General features: G+C 42.1%; 2 protein-coding genes and 1 pseudogene across 2 annotated transcripts in view; 1 reads left to right on the top strand and 2 right to left on the bottom strand.

Annotated features, from left to right (window-relative positions):
* camsap3 (calmodulin regulated spectrin-associated protein family, member 3) overlaps nucleotides 1-6,619 on the bottom strand; it is a 52,707-nt gene extending 46,088 nt beyond the window's left edge. Inside the window, 1 exon segment of the mRNA XM_064988708.1 lies at nucleotides 6,080-6,619. Coding sequence (XP_064844780.1) covers nucleotides 6,080-6,212 — 133 coding nt within the window. The 5' untranslated portion in view covers nucleotides 6,213-6,619.
* A 1,451-nt stretch (nucleotides 6,620-8,070) lies between these two features.
* On the bottom strand, nucleotides 8,071-25,427 carry xab2 (XPA binding protein 2). Its single transcript, XM_064988709.1, has 19 exons — nucleotides 25,286-25,427; nucleotides 23,933-24,081; nucleotides 21,365-21,488; nucleotides 20,927-21,124; nucleotides 19,113-19,247; nucleotides 18,331-18,495; nucleotides 17,891-18,035; nucleotides 17,265-17,416; nucleotides 16,599-16,718; nucleotides 16,210-16,341; nucleotides 15,644-15,775; nucleotides 15,043-15,156; nucleotides 14,607-14,769; nucleotides 13,968-14,158; nucleotides 12,085-12,207; nucleotides 11,468-11,639; nucleotides 11,043-11,169; nucleotides 10,570-10,673; nucleotides 8,071-9,321 (listed from the first exon to the last, which is right to left on the bottom strand). Exons 1-19 carry the CDS (start codon nucleotides 25,319-25,321, stop codon nucleotides 9,254-9,256), a joined length of 2,550 nt encoding a protein of 849 aa, XP_064844781.1. The 5' UTR covers nucleotides 25,322-25,427; the 3' UTR covers nucleotides 8,071-9,253.
* On the top strand, nucleotides 19,951-20,637 carry LOC135555184 (uncharacterized; annotated as a pseudogene).
* Nucleotides 25,428-25,474: the final 47 nt, after the last annotated feature.

The following is a 25,474-nucleotide window of genomic DNA, read 5'->3' as shown; positions in this document are numbered from 1 at the left end:
AACATGTCTACACCTTAAATAATTCAGAAAGAACTCTGACACGCTCAACTGTGCAAAGTAAGCGCTAAGATGGAGGGCGGGAGAAAGCACAGTCTCAAAATGTCTGCTTTAAGTGAGAACACCCAAATTAGTATCTACGATCAAATAAGATGTACTTCAAAATGATTATCCTAGAAAATATCAAAAATAATTTACATAAATCACAATGTTGTTGTGGACAATTGTTGATCCGTTGTTGTCGCTGTGGTGATATCCCTCCATGGCATGTTCACAGGAATATCAAAACCTTCATTATACGGTGGGAGAGGCTGAGTGCCTTTAGGACAAAGACAGGCCTCGCTTTAAGACTGGCAAGTAATGGTGAACATGTTATTATCCCGTGGATTAGGCTAATGTTCCACATGACGACTCCCCCTCCCTCTGGTTCAAGTTGATATGCCGATTGCCTGAAACACACCTCGAAATAACTACAGGCCTCAGGGTTTTGGTGTCTACAGGTTGAGGTTAACTACACACACACACACACACTTCAGACATCATGGGTTACCAGCATTCTTGTCTATTGTTAAAACTAGGGCGTACTGAAAAAGATAATAATATGCCATTGAACAGACGCTTTTATCAAAAGGGACTTACAGTCATGATTGTAGTCATTTTACGCACAGGTGGTCACAGGAATCGAACCCACTATCCTGGCATTGCAACTGCCATGCTCTATGTCAAATTCAATGTGACATCTTTGGTTAAATAAGGAATCAATTAAATGAAACATTTTACATTTAAAAACTATTACTGGTTTGTGTATAACAATTTTGATATAAATCTCCCAAGATTTGAATGCCTCAATTATGAGACATACATACAGTGCATTCAGAAAGTATTCAGACCCCTTGAATTTTTCCACATTTTGTTATGTTACAGCCTTATCCTAAAATCGATTTTTTTTTAGATCATCAATCGACACACAATACCCCATAATGACAAAGCGAAAACTGTTTATTTGAAATGTTTGCAAATGTATTAAAAATCTAAAACAGAAATACCTTATTTAAAACACAGTTGAATTCAGAATTTTACATACACTTAGGTTGGAGTCATTAAAACTCGTTTTTCAACCACTCCACAAATGTCTTGTTAACAAACAACAGTTTTGGCAAGTCGGTTAGGACATCTACTTTGTGCATGACACAAGACATTTTTCCAACAATTGTTTACAGACAGATTATTTCACTGCATCACAATTCCAGTGGTTCAGACATTTACATACACTAAGTTGGCTGTGCCTTTAAACAGCTTGGAAAATACCAGAAAAGTATGTCATGGCTTTAGAAGCTTCTGACAGGCTAATTGACATAATTTGAGTCGATTGGAAGTGTACCTGTGGATGTACTTCAAGGCCTACCTTCAATGCAGTGCCTCTTTGCTTTACATCGTGGGAAAATCTAAATAAATCAGCCAAGACTTCAGAAAGAAATTGTAGACCTCCACAAGTCTGTTCATCCTTGGGAGCAATTTCCAAACGCCTGAAGGTACCACGTTCATATGTACAAACAATAGTATGCAAGTATAAACACCATGGGACCACGCAGCCGTTATCCCGCTCAGGAAGGAGACGCGTTCTGTCTCCGAGAGATGAACGTACTTTGGTGCGAAAAGTGCAAATCAATCCCAGAACAGCAGCAAAGGACCTTGTGACAATGCTGGAGGAAACAGGTACAAAAGGATCAATATCCACAGTAAAACAAGTTCTGTATCGACATAACCTGAAAGGCCGCTCAGCAAGGACGAAGCCACTGCTCCAAAACCCCCGTAAAAAAAGCCAGACTACAGTTTGCAACTGCACATGGGGACAAAGATTGTACTTTTTGGAGAAATGTCCTCTGGTCTGATGAAACAAAAATTGAACTGTTTGGCCATAATGACCATCGTTATGTTTGGAGGCCGAAGAACACCATCCTAACCATGAAGCATGAGGGTGGCAGCATCATGTTGTGGGGGTGCTTTGTAACTGGAGGTACTGGTGCACTTCACGAAATAGATGTCATCATGAGAAATTAAAATTATGTGGATATATTGAAACAACATCTCAAGACATCAGTCAGGAAGTTAAAGCTTGGTCGCAAATGGGTCTTCCAAATGGACGATGACCCCAAGCATACTTCCAAAGTTGTGGCAAAATGGCTTAAGGACAACAAAGTCAAGGTATTGGAGTGGCCATCATAAAGCCCTGACCTCAATCCTATAGACAATTTGTGGGCAGAACTGAATAAGTGTGTGCAAGCAAGGAGGTAGAGTGGCCAGACAGAAGCCACTCCTCAGTAAAAAGAAACACATGACAGCCCACTTGGAGCTTGCAAAAAGGCACCTAAAAGACTCTCACAGACCATGAGAAAGAAGACTCTCTGGTCTGATGAAAGCAAGATTGAACTCTTTGGGCTGAATGCCAAGCATCACGTCTGGAGGAAACCTGGCATCATCCCCACAGTGAAGCATGGAGGTGGCAGCATCACACTGTGGGGAGGTTTTTCAATGGCAGGGACTGGGAGACTAGTCAGGATCAAGGCAAAGATATAAGGAGCAAAGTACAGAGAGATCATTAATGAAAACCTGATCCAGTGTGCTCAGGACCTCAGACTGGGGCAAAGGTTCACCTTCCACCAGGACAAGAACCCTAGGCACACAGCCAAGACAACACAAGAGTGGCTTCTGGACAAGTCTCTAAATGTCCTTGAGTACCCCAGCCAGAGCCCAGACTTGAACCCGGTCTAACATCTCTGGAAAGACCTGAAAATAGCTGTGCAGTGATGCTCCCCATCCAACCTGACAAAGCTTGAGAGGATCTGCAGAGAAGAATGGGAGAAACTCCCCAAATACAGGTGTGCCAAGCTTGTAGGGTCACACCCAAGAAGACTCAATGCAGTAATCGCTGCCAAAGGTGCTTCAAGTACTTTTTTTTTTAAGAATGGTTTTGCTTTGTCATTATGGGGTAGTGTGTAGGTTGATGAGGGGGTGAAAAACAATTTCAGAATAAGGCCATTTTAGAATAAGGCTGTACCATAAAGCGTGGAAAAAGTCCAAGGGTCTGAATACTTCACGATTGCACTGTATCGTGTGAACGACAGCAGTTCAGTAAGTCGCTTTAGATCATTTGGATAATTAAAGCCTCTGCTATGACCCGATTTTGTATAGCTCATGAAGGATCTGTAAAACAGGTAGGTAGGTGGTCCTGATCCTACCATCTGTGTGCAACAGTTACCTCAGACAGACACAGACACTATGGTGAACCAGGGGCCATCCCAGAACAGAGCATAGGCAGGGATCCCCTACTGACCTATAAATTCCCACAGAGCCACAGCATAATGACATCCTAAGCTTCAACATGAATACCCTTCCCATCATAGACCAGGGTTAGGTTCAGTAGGGCTCACCGTAGGAAAAACGTTCTGCAACTAATTTCCTTTTAAATCCACAAAGGGAGATGAACAAGTAAACACTTGGGGGTAAATAATCAGGATGCAGCACTAGATCCTCCTTAGGTCCTCCTCACTTTATTGACTCAGTCTCACACCCAACCCAAGACACACTGATGATGAGAACATGAGTCATAATTATGAACAGGACACAGCTCTAGCAAGGTGGAGCTACAAAGCAGCGACAGGTTTCAGGTGCAGTGAACAAACAAGAGATGTTTTTATAACCTTTGTTCACTGGGAACTCTGTTTTATCACAGACAGACAGACAGACAAATCAAGTAGGCTAATCAATATGTCATTCATTCCTTATTTAACCAGGGAAGTCAGATTGAGTTTGAACTAGCATGGGGTTGTCTTTCATATCCATCTGTGCACCCATTCCATGAGTCTCTCTCTCTGTATCTCTCGCTCTGTATCTCTCTCTCTGTATCTCTCTCTCTGTATCTCTCTCGTATAATCTGACCCCTGTGTACACAAACTAATTTAGTTATTTTGTTTTATTATTAGATTTTTACAGAGATAACAAATATCAATTAGTCTGCTTGATGTCTGACAAAACTAGAGACATCTTAGTGTGTGTGTGTGTGTTTATTGGCATGAATTCAGTCAGGGTACTCCCAAGCTCTTTTCATTATCCCTGGCTAGCCAGGGAAATCGGGGACCTCTGTTAACATTTCAGGAATGTGAAGGAAGGTTATCGTTACAGGACTTCCAAATGAAGCCCTTTCTAACCAAGATCGGCATGGTTCTTCACTGTTTACTATGTGTAGTAGAATGTCTTATGTGCAGTAGGACTATGCATTAATCAAGAGTTCTGGACTGTGGCTAGGCTTGACCATGTATAGAGAGCACTTGATAAGAGTACTCCATATCCTCATATTATAAGTAATACAAACATTCATACATGCTGGTGTATGGTGGTTGGTTATTGGTTCTGTCCTTTCCCATCTATACTGAACAAAAAATATAAAACGCAACATGTAAAGTGTTGGTCCCATGTTTCATGAGCTGAAATAATATATTCCAGAAATGTTCCAAGCACAAAAAAACTTACTTCTCTCAAATTGTGTGCACACATTTGTTTACATCCCTGTTTGTAAGCTCTTATCCTTTGGCAATATAATCCATCAATCTGACAGGTGTGGCATATCAAGAAGCTGATTAAACTGTATGATCATTACACAGGTGCACCTTGTGCGGGGGACAATAAAAGGCCACTAAAATGTGCAGTTTTGTCACAACACAATGCCACTGATGTCTCAAGTTGAGGGAGCATGCAATTGGCATGCTGACTGCAGGAATATCCCCCAGAGCTGTTGCCAGATGATTGAATGTTAATTTCTCTACCATAAGCCGGCATTTTAGAGAATTTGTCAGTACTTCCAAACGGCCTCATAAATCAAGACCATTTGTAACCACGTCAGCCCAGGACCTCTACATCAGGCTTCTTTACTTGCGGGATCGTCTGAGGCCAGCCACCTGGACAGCTGATGAAACTGAGAAATATTTCTGTATGTAATAAAGCCTTCTTGTGGGGAAAAACTAATTCTGATTGTCTGGGCCTGGCTCCCAAGTGGGTGGGCCTATGCCCTCCTAGGCCCACCCATGACTGCGCCCCTGCCCAGCCATGTGAAATCCCATAGATTAGGGCCTATTGAATTCATTTCAATCGACTACGGATTTCCTTATATGAACTGTAATCATTGAAATTGTTGCGTTTATATTTTTGTTCAGTATAGATGTTCATTCAACTTGGGGGGGGGGGGGCGACTTATATGAAACTAAAACGGGTTTCGTTTAAATAGTGTAGTAACGTTAGGCATATATCTAACAAACCGATTATATTTAAGTGGGTGTGTATGCGCGTCATCGAAAGAGAACGGTGGTTTCAGTAGGCTCCTACCATTAGCATTATTGTAGAGAAATATACCATTATCGATACCTCCTGTTATATTATATTTAGATACATTATTAAAATCTCACGCTAAAATCTCATGCAGCAGCTGACCTGACAATAGCCTATGTGTTTTTCAGTGGTGAACACTCGGTTCAGGTCAGGATATGTTATAGTCCCGGAGTTACTCGCCAGACAAAATTAAATTAGTTCGATCCATTATTGGTGATTGAAATTAGACAAGCTGTCAAAACCGAAGCCTCGTCACCATCTGCTAGGGGGGCCTCAATGCACCAGTCGAAATTGGCAAGCAAGGGAGCTGGATCTTAAATCAACTACTGTAGATCAAATAGGCTGCTGTGATCCAAACAAGGGTGTTGTAAGGATATGTTTTTTCGACGTTATACAATATTCGGGCACAACACCTGGGAATCTGAGGAAGGACCGCTATTCGGGTAGAAATGGGGGTGCCGAGAAGGGCTACATCCCACACACGCTCTCTGTCCCACCTCTAACGTACTGTAGGCGACTCTTTGTGTGCCCAAAATCGCTGAGTTTACACAACGCGCAGTCAGTTCACCTTCATGCACGCGCTTTTCATTACACTGACAGTCGGGGAACAATGCTGGATTACATGGGAGGGAGGGGAATGTAGGAAAAACACCGAACAAAACATTATAAACGTTCGGCTACAATAGCCTAGGCCACATACCTGCATTGGCGTAAGATTTGGCCAAGACCCATCCCACACTTGCGCATATTTTTGCCCTGGTACAATCATACAGATCCAAAGGTTTTATGTCCGGGACTACGAAAGTCTTCCTCATCGCGTTGGAGTCCACCATAGCAAATCCGCAGACGGGCCGTGGTAACCGGAGGGAGATATAGACCTAGAAAATAGTTGGTGGCGAAAGAAAAGCTTCAAATCAAGCATTCATTCTTTTATTTGTCCTATTCCATAACACTGTGGCTGAGGAACACGGATGTGTGTAATCGTTTTCTCGGGAAATATCCAGACACTATGGGCCCCAGCTCAGGATATATCCCGTTTCTCTCCTGATTACAGATCCCCCCCCCCAAAAAAAGAAATGTTCATAAGATGAAGGCGCGCGGTCTTAAAGCCCTACTGAAGCCCCAACACATCGGGTTATAAAAAATAAATAAATAAAGGCGTATTATTTCCCGTTTCGCCGTCCGCATTGCTAACGTTTGGTTAGCGCTGTACAGTAGGCTGGAGCCCCGTCGATTACTGATTTCCAGGTGCTCCACAATGGCATCACTCACTCAGCCGACTGGCCAATCGCGTTTGAGGAAGAGTGAATGGGCGGGTTCTCAATCTTGTGAACGCGACCAGCAGGTAGCGGTATGATGACAGGTGCATTAGGTATGGCATAATATGAATTAGGTGGGTGAAACCTGCCGTGTTGAATTGAGCAAATAGCCCAAAGAAGGTTTCCATACACTTGTCTCCAAATATTGTCCTCTGACCATGAAACCTACCATACAGGTAAAAAAAAACGCCAACAATGATGCATTTTGAGATTTATATGCAATGTAGGCCCATACGTTTTAATTAAACAGGTGCATAAATGGCCTAGGTGCCATAAATGATAATGCAATGTAGACATTTTTATCACAGGTCTCAAGTAGGCCTACTCTGTGTGGTTTTGAACAAAAAGTAGCCCACCAAATTATAAGCAACTTCTATCAAAATAAAACACGTGAAATAGGAGCCTAGGCCTTGATTTCTTTTCTTTCCACTTTCCAGTCAACGCTCAAGCTTTGCAAACCACACAGAAAACACAGCATTTTCAGCAGGCACACAGATCTCCCAATCACATCACATGATGGCCTTGAAAGTTCCAAGAGCTCTCTCAGCAGTAACATTGTGACTATGTTCCAAATGGATCTCTATTCCTTATATCGTGCACTACTTTCGACCAGGGCCCATAAGGCTCTGATCAAAAGTAATACACTATGTAGGGAAAAGGGTGTCATTAGGGACGCAGCCTGTGAGAGGATTACCTCTCAACTATTTTCATCTAATTATGGAAGAGAAGAACACTAAGGCCTATTTCTTTTCCGTTCCAGGGTGATTCCTTTCTCTGAATAACTAACTGATCTCTTAAAACAGGAGATGGAAGCAGTGGTGAAAAAAGTAACACATTTTCATACTTGAGTAAAAGTAGAGATACCTTAAAAGAAAATAACTAAAGTAAAAGTAGACACAGTAAAATATTGAGTAAGTCTAAAAGGATTTGGTTTTAAATGTACTTAAGGATCAAAGGCAAAAATATAATTTTAAATTTCTTATATTAAGAAACCAGACGACACAATTTAATTTTTTGTATTTTATATTGACGGCTAGCCAGGGTCACAATTCAACACTCAGACATAATTTACAAAGGAACCATTGGTGTTTTGTGAGTCTGCCAGATCAGAGGCAGTAAGGATGACCAGGGATGTTCTCTTGATAAGTGTGTGAATTAGACAATTTTCCTGTCCTGCTAAGCATTAAAAATGTACGAGTACTTTTGGGTGTCAGGTGAAATGTAAGGAGTAAAAAGTACATTATTTTCTTTAGGAATGTAGTGGAGTAAAAGTAGTCAAAAATATAAATAGTAAAGTACAGATACCCCCAAAAACTACTTAAGTAGTACTTTAATGTATTTTTACTTTAAGTACTTTACACCACTGGATAGAAGAGAATGCTATGCCTATTTATTTTCCTGTTCTAGGGTTATTAATTTCCCTTCATAACAATACAAACAAATCAGTAAAAAAAACTGGTTTAAGGGTTAGTTAAAGTGGAAGTGTAAATTATATAACTTTAGGCTATAATACACAACATACTGCTCAGATCCAATATAGGATGCCACGTTCCTGATTCCTAAGAATTGTTGAATTCCAGCTAGTGTGAGTGCTAGTTTTTAAAATCAAAAACAATAAGCCTGGGAGCATGACAAGGCTGTAAAATGCATCTCTTGTTACTTACAACTCCCAGCTCCAGTATCAATTAAATATTCCCTATTCACCCAGCATAACTACTCCCTCTGTTTTTCTAGGGCAGGAAACTCCCCTTTGTCTTTCTGAAGCAAAGCACTGCTGCACAGACCCGGTCAGTCATAGTGTTGGACTTACAGTAAGAGTTATGTCAGCAGTTTACACATCAAATTCATAGAACCATTGTGAACAGGCTCAATGTCATGCAGGTTGAAATAATTGCAATGCCAAGACATACAATACTGTAGCAAACAGTGATTTCAACTGTAGGAAAAGTGCCACAGTGCTACCAATGCTAGTTTTGCTTTAATGCATCACTACATCAAGGAGCATTTGTAGAAAGAATGATAAAAAGTGCTACTAGGATACACTACTAGTAGATCTTTGTAGGTTGAAGGCGCTCTTTGGTTAAAGGGTTAATTTGAGGACCAAGGCACTCTTTATTATGATACTGTAGCATGTTCAATAGAACAAAATCATAAAAACTATCTGACAAAAGTCATGCCAAAACATGTCAGAGGTTTTAACAATTTTGTTCTATTGAATATGCCATCCTAATTTAAACATGTTATCTTTGAAGTGTGCCTTGGTCCTCGTGTTTAGAAGGAAAATGAGCATTTATATTGTTTTTAGGAAGGAGCATTTCAATTGTTTTTAATAAGGAACATTTAAATTCTATTCATAAATCTGATTTTTATTCACAGATCTGGTGCAGACTTGGCAATCTATGAATGTAGAGCAAGAACCCTTACAGTCAACAACAAAGAAAAGATCAATGACAAAGTTCACATTCCATACAATCTATTCTCATCATACATTTTACAGGGGTTGAAAAGGCTCCATTCGTGGACCAGGGAGCTCGTCAGTGATGTCATATCTGTATTCAATCTTCTCCTTCTTTCAGCCCTCCAAAGACAGCGGTGGGGACGCTCTTCTGTTCCAGCTGCACCTCTGGAGGGAGAGACAAACATAAGGAAAACACACATTTTTACATAATCACCATGCAGTGTCACCAGCAAAGTCCCATGACACCACCTCCTCCATGCTTCACTGTGGGAACCACACATGCAAAGATAATCCGTTCATCGACTCTGCGGTTAGAACCAAAAATCTCAATTTTGGACTCATCAGACCAAAAGGAGAGATTTCCACTGGTCTAATGTCCATTGCTCGTGTTTCTTGGCCCAAGCAAGTCTCTTTTTCTTATTTGTGTCCTTTAGTAGTGGTTTCTTTGCAACAATTCAACCATGAAGGCCTAATTCACAGTCTGCTCTGAACAGTTAATGTTGAGATGTGTCTGTTACTTGAACTCTGTGAAGCATTTATTTAGGCTGCAATTACTGAGGCTGGTAACGCTAACTAACTTATCCTCTGCAGCAAAGGTAATTATGGTTCGTCCTTTCCTGTGGCGGTCCTCATGAGAGACAGTTTCATCATTAGGCTTGATGGCTTTTACAACTGCACTTGAAGAAACTTTCAAAGTTCTTGAACTTTTCCGGATTGACTGACCTTCATGTCTTAAAGTAATGATGGACTGTCATTTCTCTTTGCTTATTTGAGCTGTTCTTGCCATAATATGGACTTGGTCTTTTCCCAAATAGGGCTATCTTCTGTATACCATCCCTACCTTGTCACAACACAACTGATTGGCTTAAATGCATTAAGGAAAGAAATTCCACAAAATAACTTTTAACAAGGCACACTGTTAATTGAAATGCATTCCAGGTGACTACCTCATGAAGCTGGTTGAGAGAATGCGAAGAGTGTGCAAAGCTGTCATCGAGGAAAAGTGTGGCTACTTTGAAGAATCTCAAATATAAATATAAATTCACTTTTTGGCTTACTACATGATTCCATATGTGTTATTTCATAGTTTGATGTCTTCAATATTATTCTACAATGTAGAAAATAGTACAAATAAAGAAAAACCCTTGAATGAGTAGGTGTCCAAACTTTTGACTGGTTGTGTGTGTGTGTGTATATTATCTATTTGTTCAAATATTATTATTAGGGTTTTCAAGAAAACAGCTAAAACATTCAATCATGTGAAACATTCAAAACATTGCAGATAGAAACGTAAGGTATAAGGTTGGCATGGTTCTATATTCTATGACAGAATCATTTTCTGTATCTACATAATCCACTTCTATGTGAATGTTCTGTAGCACGCCCCCCCCTCCCAGTGGTACTGTAACTTACCCCCAGGGCCCTGGTCTTCATCACCATCCTCATCATCAATATCAATCTCATCAGGGTTGGCTTGTTTGGCCAGTTCAGCCAGCTCACTGCGTGACGTGTCACTCCTAAACAAACAGATTCACAATGACACACAGTGGTTAAGACCAGTATTGAACCACTTCTACATTGTTGTATTTATATTAAATGACTGGCCTCTTCCTGGGCACGTATCCACAAAACGTCTCAAAGTAGGATTACTGATCAAGGATCTGTCCATATTATCTTATTCATTATGATATTACATTTTAGATCAGCACTCCTATTCTGAGACGCTTCAAAGTAGGATTACTGATCTAGGATCTGTCCATATTATCTTATTCATTTTGATATTACATTTTAGATCAGCACTCCTATTCTGATACGGGCCCTGGTCTGCAGTTGGCGGTTTCAGAGGTCAACGGAAAGGATGCTAAATGGGTGGGGGGGTGACAGACCTGACGAAGAGGATCTTCTCTTTGAGTTTGGGTTTGTCCTGTTCAGCCTCGGCGGACAGCAGTTGGGCCTGCTGCTCCAACAGCTTCATATCATCCAGCCCCATCTGGCCCGGGGCAAGATCTGAGACTGCACACACATAGAATAACAGAGTTAGATACAAAGGTACACCCTAACTCTAACCTAGCCCCAACTGGCCTGTGTTTTTCATGAAAAACATCTACAGATGTGAGAATGACACTTCAAAATCAGCATATGAGGTTAATCGATTAATCAATCTCTTATAGGAAAAACATCTAATGCTTGATAAGGTTGTGCCATCATTGGAGACCAAAGGTGTGTGTGTGTTTTGTGTTTGTGTGCGTATATGGTTGTATGCATGTGTGTATGCATGCACACGTGTGCGCGCGTGTGTGTGCGTTCTTACTGGTGCCGGTGGCGTTGGTGGTGGCCTTCATCATCTGTGAGGACATGAAGTTGACCTGTGTGTTGTACGTGGCCTGGACGCTACGCTTGATCCTCAGCATTTCCCGGATAGTGTCTTCGTTCCCATGGCGGATCTCAAACTCCTTCCATGTTTGCCAGAACGTGGCCGTCATCTGAAACAAACACACACAGGGAGTGAAACATTTTATCGCTACTCAACACGAACCTGTGTTTCCACCAAAATGAGGAAAGGACAAACAGAGAAGGACTACATGGATTGTCCAATAAGAACAGCTTGCTTTTCGTTCAACAACGTTTTCCTACGGTGTGCGTTACAGCTGGGACGATAAACCAAAAATCATTGCGATAAGTAGCCTACACTAGAGAAATGTGAAGTTTGAATTTAAATATGTTTGCTGAGTGATTGTTAATGGAACAATTGATGGCTACAACTATCAAACTAGTAGTAGTGGTAGCACATTAATGCTCTAAGTGTATTGCAAAATGTATTGTTATCGCATCAATTCAGGCAATTAATCATGATACGGATTTTTGTCCATATTGCCCAGCTATAGTGTGCACTAATGAACAGGACCCTGGATCAGTGTGAGAGCTCACCCTTGGGTCACAGATCTGAGAGCAGTAGGAGTATATGGCTCGTCCCCGGTCGATCTCGCCCAGTTTGCTCTCCATGTCAGCGAAGCGCAGACACATGTCCCTGGAGTGTTCGTCTGGAAGCACCTGGAAGAAAAACAACATATGATATTATATATTGGAATATATCAGCTGCATAACCATATACGGCATAACAATGAATAAAAATCACGTGATAAATTTAGGGGTGTCTAACTCATTTTGCCATGGGGGCTGCATTCGTTCTTCAACGAGGTCCGGAGGGCCGCACTGAAAATGTGTTTTCTTTTTCGCTGTCAGAATTAGCAAAACATTTTCCAATATCCATCTTTTGGAAAATGTTTAATGCTCACTGACTGTCTAGCTTTCATTTCAGTGAATATTAGCATGCTGGTGACAGTCAAGAAACAGTATGAATGTAGGTCCCTTATCATTTTCACAACATTTCTATTTGGTTTTAGTCATTTGAAAGTATATTGAGTTTGTCCCCCCCCCCCAAAAAAAAAATATATATATTTAAGCTTGGACACACCTACTCATCCAAGGGTTTTTCTTTATTTGTACTATTTCCTACATTGTAGAATAACAGTCAGAACATCGAAACTATGAAATAACGCGTATGGAATTATGTAGTAACCAAAAAAGTGTGAAACAAATCAAAATATTTTATATTTGAGATTCTTCAAAGTAGCCACCCGTTGCCTTGATGACAGCTTTGCACACTCTTGGCATTCTCTCAACCAGCTTCATGAGGAATGCTTTTCCAACACTTGAAGGAATTCCCACATATGCTGAGCACTTGTTGGCTGCTTTCCTTCACTCTGCAGTCCTACTCATCCCAAACCATCTCAATTAGGTTGAGGTTGGGTGAATTTGGAGGTGTATCAGAGTGGGATGGCGTATCACTGCAGAAGGCTGTGGTTGCCATGCTGGTTAAGTGTGCCTTGAATTCTAAATAAATCACAGACAGTGTCACCAGCAAAGCAAACCCACACCATCACACCTCCTCCTCCATGCTTCATGGTGGTAACCACACATGCGGCGATCATCCGTTCACCTATTCTACGTCTCACAAAGACACGATGGTTGGAACCAAAAATCTCAAATTTGGACCCATCAGACCAAAGGACAGAATTCCACCGGTCTAATATCCATTGGTCGTGTTTCTTGGCCCAAGCAAGTCTCTTCTTATTATTGGTGTCTGTTAGTAGTGGTTTCTTTGCAGAAATTTGACCATGAAGGCCTGATTCACGCAGTCTCCTCTGAACAGTTGATATTGAGATGTGTCTGTTACTTGTACTCTGTGAAGCATTTATTTGGGCTGCAATCTGAGGTGCAGTTAACTCTCATTCACTTATCCTCAGCAGCAGAGGTAACTCTGGGTCTTCCTTTTCTGTGACGGTCCTCATGAGAGCCAGTTTCATCATAGCGCTTGGTTTTTGCAACTGGACTTGAAGAAACTTTCGAAGTTCTTGAAATCATCTGAATTGACTGACCTTCATGTCTTCAAGTAATGATGGACGGTTGTTTCTCTTTGCTTATTTGAGCTGTTCTTGCCATAATATGGACTTGGTCTTTGACTAAATAGGGTTATCTTCTGTATACCACCCCTAACTTGTCACAACACAACTGACTGGCTCAAACGCATTAAGGAAAGAAATTCCACAAATTAACTTAAGGCACACCTGTTAATTGAAATACATTCCAAGTGACTACCTCGTGAAGCTGTTTGAGAGAAGGCAGGAGAGCGCAAAACTATCAAGGCAAAGGGTGGCTACTTTGAAGAGTCTCTTTTTTTACTCAAACCACCCGTAGGCCCTGATTTAGACTATTGAGATGCACCTGTGTGTGCGCCCCTACACTCTTACCTCGATGGCTTTCTGGTAGATAGCTCTGGTGTAGGTGACGCCGTAGATCTCTGCAGCCCTCTTGATGTAGATGTTGAACATGTGATGCCTCTCTGTGTTGTCCACCGCCTGCGTGGCTCTTTCGTACACCGCCATGGCGTGACGCGCCAACCCAAACTCCTCCTCCAGTTTGGCGTACAGCAGGTAGATGGCTGTCAATCACAACAGAAAATATTTCACTCGTCATTCCTGTAGCTGGGAGGGATAGTACCACATAAATAAGAGGCCACTATTACAAATGGATACCAGCAGCAAACTGAAAGATACATGGAACAACCTTTTCATACTACCATGCCAACCTGAACCGTACGGAGCTGGCTCGGTCATGGTCTTTTAACATCTGTCAATCCCAGCAACGTTTCTGCAAATGTGGTGGATGTGTAACCAGGCCAGCACAGTACAGCTTGTCTTGGTAGTGTAAAAAGGACAGTACTTTCCTCGGTGCTTCTCAGTAGCTAAAAAGCAACTGTGATGATGACTTTGTTTTATCAGTCAGGAAATTATTTTTGCATCATACTTCGACAGACATGCAACGCGTCACAAACATGCGTTAGACATAAAAACGTACAGAAGTGACAGAAAGACAACAAAGTCCCTTACTCTTGGCGAACTTGGCTGGACAGCCATCCAGCGCTTGCTCAAACAGGTCCCGGGCCCTCTCCAGCTTCTTGCCCCCATAGCGGTCGATGAACTTGGTGAGGTAGGTGTTCCAGATGTCATAGACGTTGGGCCACCTGAAGAGGGCGATGCCGCGCTCGTATGCCTGTTGAGAGAGCATGGAGACCGTCAGCAACGGGGGATTTAACAACTGATCGAAATGCTGTAGTTTTAAGGGTGGAGGCACGGTCAGGGTCTTGTTCAGTAGGGAACTCTGCCCTGAACACGACCCAGTTTGAATGCAGTATAAGTTAGTGTTGATATAGACTGGTCCCAGTTCAGACATCGTGATAATGACCATAAGAGTTGTCAAGACAGCACAACTGAACTGGGATCAGGCTAGTGAGATGTGTGCAGCAGGGCAGGTGGGCGTTGTCACCTTGAAGCTCTCCTCAAAGTAGTTGTGCTCCTCCAGGAACATGGCATAGTTGATGATTATCTGGGGCGTGGCTATGCGCAGGTCAATGATGCGGTCATACACCGCCTTGGTGGACTGACGGGGAGAAACGACCAAGACAAAAGGCAGGGTTGTTAGTTATATGGTCATTACATGCGTTGTTGTTACACATTTTGGTTGTTTCAGTGTTTGCTCCCTAAAACTGGGTCATCACTATGCACAAGATACATTTTCAGTTTCTCCTATTCTAACATGATTTAATCTAAAAGAAGAGCTCATGGAATACACCAACCGTATAAACCTAAACAATGTTAATCAATCCAATCCAGAAACCATGCTACTTGCTGCCGAAATGTTGGTTGACTATTGTTAGGCTGCGTATACACAGATAGCCCCATTTTGATCTTTTGACCAATAAGATCAGATCTTTTGCCAATAATGGGCCAAAAGATCCGATTTGGGCTGGCTGTGTAAACGCAGTCTTAGATGTGTTGCATCAAAGCTACCTTCTTTTCCTTTCTAAAGCAGTGCAACTGAAACACAACGAAGACAGATACCTGAGAGGGAAATATGAAGAAAGTACCTGGAAGGTTCCCATACTCTCCTCCAGGTCAGCCAGCATGGACCAGACCTTCAGAGACTTGTACACTCTGTTCTGCACCGGCTCTGACACGTCAAAGTACTCCGCCTTCTTGGACGGGATGGCAGTTGCTTTCTACACAATTGGAAAGAGAGAAAGTCAAGGGATATTTACACAGACATGCATCCAGTACTTATTCATCCCCCCTGTAACTATTCCCCGGCTCGTTGCTGTAAATGAGAATGTGCTCTCAGTCAACTTACCTTGTAAAATAAGGGTTAAATAAAAATAAATACAAAAATGTGCATCTATAGACAGAATATTTGAAACTCTGAGAAGAGCAGTCTGCATCATAGAATTTGAGATTAGATGAGGGTATTCATTGACTAAAGTTATTAAATAGATAGATTAAAAACACAAGTATAGATCAGCTGCCCACAAAGCAATGTTAAGCAGTTTAAAACGCATAAGAAATCATTCTGGATGACAGAAAAGTACAAATGTAAGTGTCTTTGGAGTGTGTGACAGATAGTGGGTCAGTATTTGTTGTGCCTGTGTTTCCGTCTCACCCTCAGTATACGTAGCGCCTGTTCGTAGTTCTCATGGCGTAGCTCCATCTCCCCGTATTCACACCACACGCCAGCCAGGTCGTCAACCTGCTTGTAGTTCACCTTGGTGGCTTTCTCAAAGATGGTCCGCGCCTGATGGTTGGGAAAAGTGGAAAAAGAACATTTAAAAAAAATAAACTTCCTCTTGGGTTGAAGGATTAAATCTATGTTGTTGGAGAAGACCTGGGTAAATACTTTACTGCGCTTGCTTGGCGAGCTTGCAATGAAACCAATGGAATAGTCCCAAAAGTGACAATTCTACCCATCTGGCACTCCAGGCAGGCTCAAACGAACACTTGAAGTACAATTTCAACCCATGTGGGATGGGGAAACCTTAGTTTGAGACTCACGTCGTCCAGCTGCTCGTTCTCCTCGTAGAACTTGGCGAAAGAGACCCAGAGAGAGCTGGGTTTCCCTGTAGCCTTCACAGGGTCCACAGTCTGAACTGCCTCTGTGTAGGTGTTGATGATCTGAAAAAGAGGTTAAGACACACCTTCTATACACCATACATGTATGTGAGGAAGAGCATGCAAGGTACCTATTGCCAGATAGAAAGACAAAGAAACAATTATAAATGTGAAATCTGTAAACATGCATTAATTGCTACTCTCTACCAATAACACAGATGTCAACTAGCTCGGTAAATAACGGTTTTTCAGGGTTTTCTCAAACCCCTTTCACATTATAATGCCGACCTGAACCGTACTGCGCTGGCTCAGATATTTTCATTTCACATCACGGTTCCAGCTAGAACAGTGGATGCAGAACCAGGCCAGCACAGTACACCTCGGTTCATTAGTATAAAATGGGTATTAGAGACAAAGCCAAGGAGATGACACTGAGTCAGACTTGGGCTAAGAAGCTCAGGGCCTGTATCCACAAAGGGTCTCAAAGTAGGAGTGCTGATCTAGGATCTGGTCCCATCTGTTCATATAATCATATTCAGTATGATTTTAAAGGTTAAACTGATCCTGGATCAGCACTCCTACTATGTGCCCACTTCTGGTTTCTGCTACCTGTCGTGGTTTCCCCTCGTACAGTTTGACCCTCTTATGCCACTCGTGGACGTTGTGGGGGTTCTGTCTGAGCAGCACACTGTTCAGCAGGAGGGGCCTGCGAGCGATCAGCTGCTCAAAGCGGGCCAGACGCAGCTCCAGGTCTATGTCCTCTTAAGGGGAAAGGGAACACGAGTTGAGCACGATGACAAAGGCAAAGCATTCACTTACGGCTGTGATTCCCCCCCCCTTGTAATCTTTATTTTCACAGGTTATTCTTGTTAAGATCAAATCTATTTTTTTTGCAAGAGATTGTGATACTCCACAATCCAGATACACTGGTTGCATCTCAATACTCTAAAATGGCTGGCTTCCCAAGACCACTCTCCTTCGGTTACATTTACGTGTTATGTTGAAGGAACCAGCGCACCGGCATTTTCCTGCACCTTTTATACCAGCTGTAAACTGTGTACGTGACAAATAACACTTTATTTAATTCGATTTTTTACTCAAAGTACCAGCCAGTATTGGAAAAACAGTAACATGGACACCTAGGTAAGGAATCGATCTCCCTTTATACAGTTACTTGAGATCCGAGCAGGAGACAAGGAGAGTGACATCACTTTAGACTATTGAGATGCGCCCACCTTCTTCATCTTTCCCCATCTCGGAGGTAGTCTCCATCTTGGCAGCGATCATGCTCTCCTCAAACTGGGCGTAGCTGTCGAACACCTGGGTGAAATCTCTCACCGTCACCACCGTCAAAATGGCCTCCTCATACACATCACGAGCCTGGTGGGCCACAACACACAAGCATTCAAATTAGTCTGTGTGGGTGTGTGCATCCCAAAAACAGTGCATATATTTGGTAACATTTGATTTGAACTACATAACAATTTCGTAAAGCTTCATAACGTGCATGATAGCTAGTCAAAACATGTCAAATAAATATTATGTATTATATATATTATGACATGGTTATGGTGGTGAGTTATAAAGGTGACATTGTCTATAGGACTCTGGTCAAAAGTAGTGCACTACAAAGGGAATAGGGTGCCATTTGGGATGCATCAATCCAGACCAGTACCTTTTCAAAATGTCCACTGCGGATGTAGTAGTCAGCCAGGGAGCACCAGAGTTTGCCCAGCTGGTCTGTGAAACGAGTGAGGCCTCCACGGATGATTGCCCCAACATTCAGAGAGTTCACCTTGTCTGGGTTCTGAGAGATCAGGTCACACAGCTCGTGCCATAGCTGTTAGATATCAACCACACAACAACACGTGGATAAGGTGGATGTCAACCACACAACAACATGGGGATAACGTTAGATATCAACCACACAACAACATGGGGATAACGTTAGATATCAACCACACAACAACACGGGGATAACGTTAGATATCAACCACACAACAACACGGGGATATCAACCACACAACAACACGGGATAACGTAGATATCAACCACACAACAACGTTAGATATCAACCACACAACAACGGGGATAACGTTGGATATCAACCACACAACAACACGGGGATAACGTTAGATATCAACCACACAACAACATGGGGATAACGTTGGATATCAACCACACAACAACATGGGGATAACGTTGGATATCAACCACACAACAACATGGGGATAACGTTAGATATCAACCACACAACAACATGGGGATAACGTTGGATATCAACCACACAACAGCACGGGGATAACGTTAGATATCAACCACACAACAACATGGGGATAACGTTAGATATCAACCACACAACAACGTTAGATATCAACCACACGACATGGGGATAACGTTAGATATCAACCAAACAACAACATGGGGATAAGGTGGATGAGCCAGACGTGGTCTTGCCTGGTAGTTAGACTTGCCCTCCTTGGACACAAAGCTCTCATCGTTGACAACGGCTGCCAGTCGCACTGCTGCTTCATCCAGCTTGCTGCAGGAACGCAGGTAATCTATGTACTCCTCTGCATTCTCTGGGGACAGCTACAGAGAAAGAGGGGGAAGAGAGTCAAATCCAGGGGGCTGTTGCAGAAATAACTTTGTCATTTTGAGAAATATAGACTTTTGGCACAGTAGAACTTACTTGACAACCATGTGGCTTTCTTAATCAACCATTTATCTAATAACTCTGGAATATCACACTGCTGCTTGTGTGGAAGACTAGAAAATGCATTAAGCCGAGAGAAAATCCTTTGAACGCATGTATATTGTCCTGTGCATTCCTTCAAATAATTACAAGGACTAATGAAATATCTAAGGTTATCAGGAATAAAGTATAGAGTTCATTCCAATATGAACTCTAGAGGTCAGAGGTCTCCTGACCCAAATATTCCGAAAATCTTTCAAATTTCTAATGATATATGATTTGGAGATAACACACACAAAGCTACCATCGCTGCAATGTTATCACACGTTCAGCAACTCTAGGGACAGGGACAGTAAGTAAGCTTTGTCCATGCCAGAACAGCACAATCTAGGGACAAAATCACAGACAGTCTGATTTACGGACTAATAAGGTTGAATAAAGAACAATAAAACCATCATTACAAGGACTAACTTCCAGTCAACTGGATCGCGTCAAACCTGGCTGTATAAAAAGAAGCTGAGAAAACTCTGGAATCAAAACAGGTTAGGCCTACTCAGAACCAATACGGTTTACTCAGAGGTATCAGAACCCAGGTGATGGATGAAGGCTACGGCATTTCTGATGGCGTCTCTGAGCTGCTGTCTGTCAATTGCACAGGAGAACACCCCAATGACTGAACATGAGGTGGAATGCACTGCAAAACTCATGCTACATGTTGACTCTAATTACAGAATTCGGAGTCATGAAGGAGAAACTGAAAACCACAGTGGAAAAAACTGCAAACCACAGTGGAAAAAACTGCAAACCGCGATGGGAAAAACTAGGAGCCATGGAAACCAAGCTAAAAGTCATCGAGAGTCAGCTTGAGGAGCTGAGAAATAAAGAGAAGACAAAGGTGCTCTTCTCCACTGTCCTGAGAGAGACTAGAAAATTAGGGCCTTTCAGCAAAGACACTAACCTGACCTACAGCAAGGTCATCACTAACATCGGCAACGCCTAAAGGCCCCGGCACAGGAGTGTTTGCAGCCCCTGTAAGAGGGGTCTAATACTTCAGCTTCTTCTTTCATGCTTTCATCTGAAGACTCCCACACATCCCTGTTCAAGAATGGAGAGTGTATGTCTATTCGATCTGACCCCAAGTCTAGTACTGATACAGCAGATAACAGGGGTGACGCAGTCACGCTACAGCTGGAGGTGGGAGATCAGGTCTACATACGCCTAAGGGCCAATGCACATGTGTGGCCTTCTCACACTTCCTGTAATAGTTGTCTGCTCAGCCAAGTGTGAGCGGCACATAGCCTGCTTTCACACATTTATTGGTAGCACTCATCTATTCCAGGCCTACCTTCTATGCTGCGTGATATCTTGTCGGTTTCCGATGTGATGTGTGGTTGGTGTTGTTATAATCTCATAACCAGGACACATTCTTATCACCATGGTTGAAATTAAATAGTGTTTATTCATGTGAATTCTGATTTATCCTGTGACTATCTTCCATAAAGAGAGGCTTCAGTTGCTTCAGCTTTGGTTGTAGTTCAATCACAGAGGAGCAAATCTTCTAGAAATGTCCTCTTACCTTGAGGTACCTGCGGTAGACACGGATGGCAGTCTCAGGCAGGGGTAGGTTCCGGGCAAAGCGGAGGTACAGGGGCCAGATGCGAGGGTGCTGAGTGACGGGCAGGGCTCGGAGTGCTCGGTCAAACGTGCGTCTGCTCCTGGTGATCTTACACTGAGCCACCAGGAACTGGCAGTAGTCCAGCCAGATCCTCGGCATCTAGGACAGCCACGGGAAGAACAAGTTATGTGGGATGCTATTCCTACAATCTCAGACGATAAAATCTACTTCCAAGTTTTAAAAAATACTCTCACAAACACAAATGTACTCTGTGATGGTCTGTGCCAATGAATGGACAATGATATTCCTCAGAGTTTTTGTGAGTATTTTCTCTTCACAATGGATGGATAACAGGACATAATAAAAAAATCAAATCAATTTATATAAGCATTCGCCTACCTTGTGCATGAAAACCAGTGCTCTTTCATGGCAGTTGTTGATCTCCTCGTAGGCTGGCTCCGTGATGCACTTCCCTTTGACCTGTTTCCGTCTCTCTCTCAGGTAGTTGTACCATAACTTGTAACTGCAAGGTCACGTATGAACAATCCGTGAACACACAGTCATGACATTTAGCAATGCCTAAAACCCTAGCCCAGACACTGGTATGGTATTCAATAACAACCATTCTACGGTTTCAAATAAAGCTAGATTATGGGATGATTTCCCAGAGACTGATTGACAAATGCTTTTAGTCCAGGACTAGGTTTAAGATGTCTAAACATCAGACTGTTGCCATGGTTACTCAATGGATATCAGTCTGAAAGGTCGCTATAAAAATTATGTAATATTCTCTGTAAGCCAGAATGTTGAATACAATGATATTTAAACATACGGTTGTCCATGCTGTTGGTTCTTTTGGTGGTAGGAAGTAGATGGGGTAACCACAGGAAAGTGTTGTTCACCTTACTTTTTGCAGCGCCGGAAGGTTCCATTGCTTGTATTTTCCATCTACTGATGCATTTCACGTTATTCACAATATGTAAACAATAGCCAAATGTAACCAAATGTTGTTGACCAAAGCCCGTTCCCTAGCAATCAGCTGGAAGTTTGCAGCTGTTTGCGTGGCACAACTTTTGGTCTGTGCCATTGTTGATATATTCTGTAAGTTGCGTGCAAATTGTGTCAGCATTGAAAAGACAAACCAGAAATACAAACTGACATACAGACCAGCGTATTGAAAGTCAGGTTAATAACACTACTCTGTGGATATTTTTTCTCAGATTACATCCTACATTAGGACAAAATCAGCAGACAACTGGTCAAGTATATTTAAATAAAGTTTACTCAACAATCCGATTTGTGATGGGACTGTTCACAAAAAGTGAGTCTATATGTTAGAGATGAGAGAGGAGTCTTCCACTCTCGGATTCGTTGAAAGACTCGTTCAAGATGTGTCCTGGAAACCGTCCTTATATGTGCAACAGTAACTGTCCGTGAAAATGTTCCTGTCTCTAGTAGAGGTCGACCGATTAATCGGAATGGCCGATTAATTAGGGCCGATTTCAAGTTTTCATAACAATCGGAAATCTGGATTTTTGAGCGCCGTTTATTTTACACCTTTATTTAATCTTTATTTAACTAGGCAAGTCAGTTAAGAACACATTCTTATTTTCAATGACGGCCTAGGAACGGTGGGTTAACTGCCTCGTTCAGGGGCAGAAAGACAGATTTTCACATTGTCAGCTCGGGGGATCCAATCTTGCAACCTTACAGTTACTAGTCAACGCAATAACGACCTGCCTCTCTCTCGTTGCACTCCACAAGGAGACTGCCTGTTACGCAAATGCAGTAAGCCAAGGTAAGTTGCTAGCTAGCATTAAACTTATCTTGTAAAAAACAATCAATCATAATCACTAGTTAACTACACATGGTTGATGATATTACTAGATATTATCTAGCGTGTCCTGTGTTGCATATAATCTGACTGAGCATACAAGCATCTGACTGAGCGGTGGTAGGCAGAAGCAGGCGCGTAAACATTCATTCAAACAGCACTTTCGTGCGTTTTGCCAGCAGCTCTTCGTTGTGCGTCAAGCATTGCGCTGTTTCTGGCTTCGAACCTATCAACACCCGAGATGAGGCTGGTGTAACCGAAGTGAAATGGCTGGCTAGTTAGCGCGTGCTAATAGCGTTTCAAACTTCACCCGCTCTGAGCCTTGGGGTGGTTGTTTCCCTTGCTCTGCATGGGTAACGCTGCTTCGATGTGGTGGCTGTTGTGTTGCTGGTTCGAGCCCAGGTAGGAGCGAGGAGAGGGACGGAAGCTATACTGCTACACTGGCAATACTAAAGTGCCTATAAGAACATCCAATAGTCAAAGGTTAATGAAATACAAATGGTATAGAGGGAAATAGTCCTATAATAACTACAATCTAAAACTACACACCTGGGAATATTGAAGACTCATGTTAAAAGGAACCACCAGCTTTCATATGTTCTCATGTTCTGAGCAAGGAACTGAAACGTTAGCTTTCTTACATAACACATATTGCACTTTTACGTTCTTCTCCAACACTTTGTTTTTGCATTATTTAAACCAAATTGAACATGTTTCATTATCTACTTAAAGCTAAATTGATTTTATTGATGCATTATATATATTAAGTTAAAATAAGTGTTCATTCAATATTGTTGTAATAGTCATTACAAATACTTTTTTTTTTAAATTATTATTATTTTATTTATTTAATCAGCCGATTAATCGGTATCAACTTTTTTGGTCCTCCAATAATCGGTATCAGCGTTGAAAAATCATAATCGGTAACCTCTAGTCACAGACAGACTACAAACAGTCTGGGGACATCACAGTATTTTCCATGAACCTTTAGCAGTGTTTCCCAATTCTGGCCCTGGGCACCCAGGGGGGTGTATTTTGGGGCAAAAACAAAACGATACACACCACCATTTGGGTCCCCATGACCAGGATTGGGAAACACTGCATCTAGCTAGATGTAGAAACCTTGCCTCTACCTGCCAGGTAGCTCTTTCAGAGCTCGTTCATAGATCATGTTGAGGACTGACTTGACGCCATTCTGTTTGAACTCGATGTAGCGCATCCAGCACTTGACCGAGTACGGATTCCTGATGATCTCCTCCTCATAAGGCAGGTCATCTTCCTCCTGAAAAAGCCCACCAACAACACAGCAAAACGGTCAACTGGAAGCCTTCTCTCCTTCGAACAACGTTGGACACCTTTCTCGCTTTCAAAAAACGCTGCACTATTCTCAGAACGAGTGCAACGTTGTTCGAAGGATAGAAAGGGCTACAAGTAGGCCGGACAATAGAACGAGTCAAAATTCACCCAAGGCTGAAAAATGCCAAAATAACGTTGACTAAGCTGGAACACTAGCGCGAGCCCATAGCAAATGAATGGAATAGAACGTTGCCAAGAGCCTCTTCTGACTGGAGTGTCGCTTATAATTCCATTCCGTGTAAATGGCACCAAAAACTGTATCCCGTTTTATTTTACCACTATAATCTGTTCTTAGATAGTAATGTATTAAGTAAACATCCGCATCTCGATGGTGCCAAGTGTACTTATGTCTGCATTACGAGGAAATAGGGAAAACAATGGCAACTTTTGACTATTTCTGGTCTAGCGACCGATGACAGAGTACGCTGCGCAACCTTAAGTAATTAGAAAGAGAAGAGGATCCTGATTAAAATGGTGTCCGACTTGTGTCCGAAAAAAATCGAAATCGAACATACACATTGCGAGATATTAGGCAAAATAGACAGACATACCTATACTTCCCTATTGGAAACAATGGGACTACCTCAGAGTTCCATGAGTACGTTTTTGTTGTTGTTTATATTTTAACTACCAGCAACGTGGGCAGTTCTTATTGCCAACAGTAGCAAAGCAGGCACTGTGGCGTGGACCAATAGGCTGTGAATAATAGAACCTTCGTAAGGCAAATTGGTGCTACGGTGCTCAATATAACGAATAGGAGCTGGCAGGGCGAAAAAATACCCTAAAATAAACCGTTTTTTCGTGATAACTTCAAAGCTACGGCAAGCAGCTGGAACATACGGTAAAATTATGAAACGGCTCGACTGCGGATGAAATGAACTCGCTTTTATCAGAAAAAGCATTGTTAAACATTTCATGTGTCCAGCCTACTACAATATAATGTGAAGTCACACACAGTAGCCTGTACAGTATCTAAATGAACAATAATCTAGATAAGTGTTATTGTCAGATAGATATAACGTTAGTTCGCCGGGGCATTCAAATCGACACGTTCGAGGAGGCCGCAGACATACTTCAGCATGCTGAGAACAATTCCACAACAAAATATCAATATTCATGAAATAACTTACAAACATGACGTCCGGTTTTCCATTTAGAGAGGGCATTTTTGTTTTTAAGATCAAAATTAACGCCCGTAGTGTGAAAAGTACCCCAAAATGTATGTATTGTTACTAAACTTCCTGACTCTGCCAACGTGTTCAGAACGTAGAATTAAACCCCGCCCCTTTTGGAAATATCATTGGGTAGTACAACGGTCA

The sequence above is a fragment of the Oncorhynchus masou genome, chromosome 15 (genome assembly GCF_036934945.1).
Source record: "Oncorhynchus masou masou isolate Uvic2021 chromosome 15, UVic_Omas_1.1, whole genome shotgun sequence".
NCBI classification, from domain to species: Eukaryota; Metazoa; Chordata; class Actinopteri; order Salmoniformes; family Salmonidae; genus Oncorhynchus; species Oncorhynchus masou.
Note: the sequence above shows the minus strand (reverse complement) of the source record. Positions and strands in the feature narration are given on the sequence as shown.

Bases quoted from the DNA above. Each gene is read 5' to 3' on its own strand.
- xab2 (XM_064988709.1), bottom strand. From the start codon at position 25,321: ATGCCCTCTCTAAATGGAAAACCGGACGTCATGTTT. The intron at 17,417-17,890 runs GTGGGCGCATCT...TTTCCCCTTAAG, and splicing joins GATGGGGAAAGATGAAGAAG to AGGACATAGACCTGGAGCTG. The intron at 15,157-15,643 runs GTACTTTCTTCA...TCTCCCCGTCAG, and splicing joins AGAGTATGGGAACCTTCCAG to TCCACCAAGGCGGTGTATGA.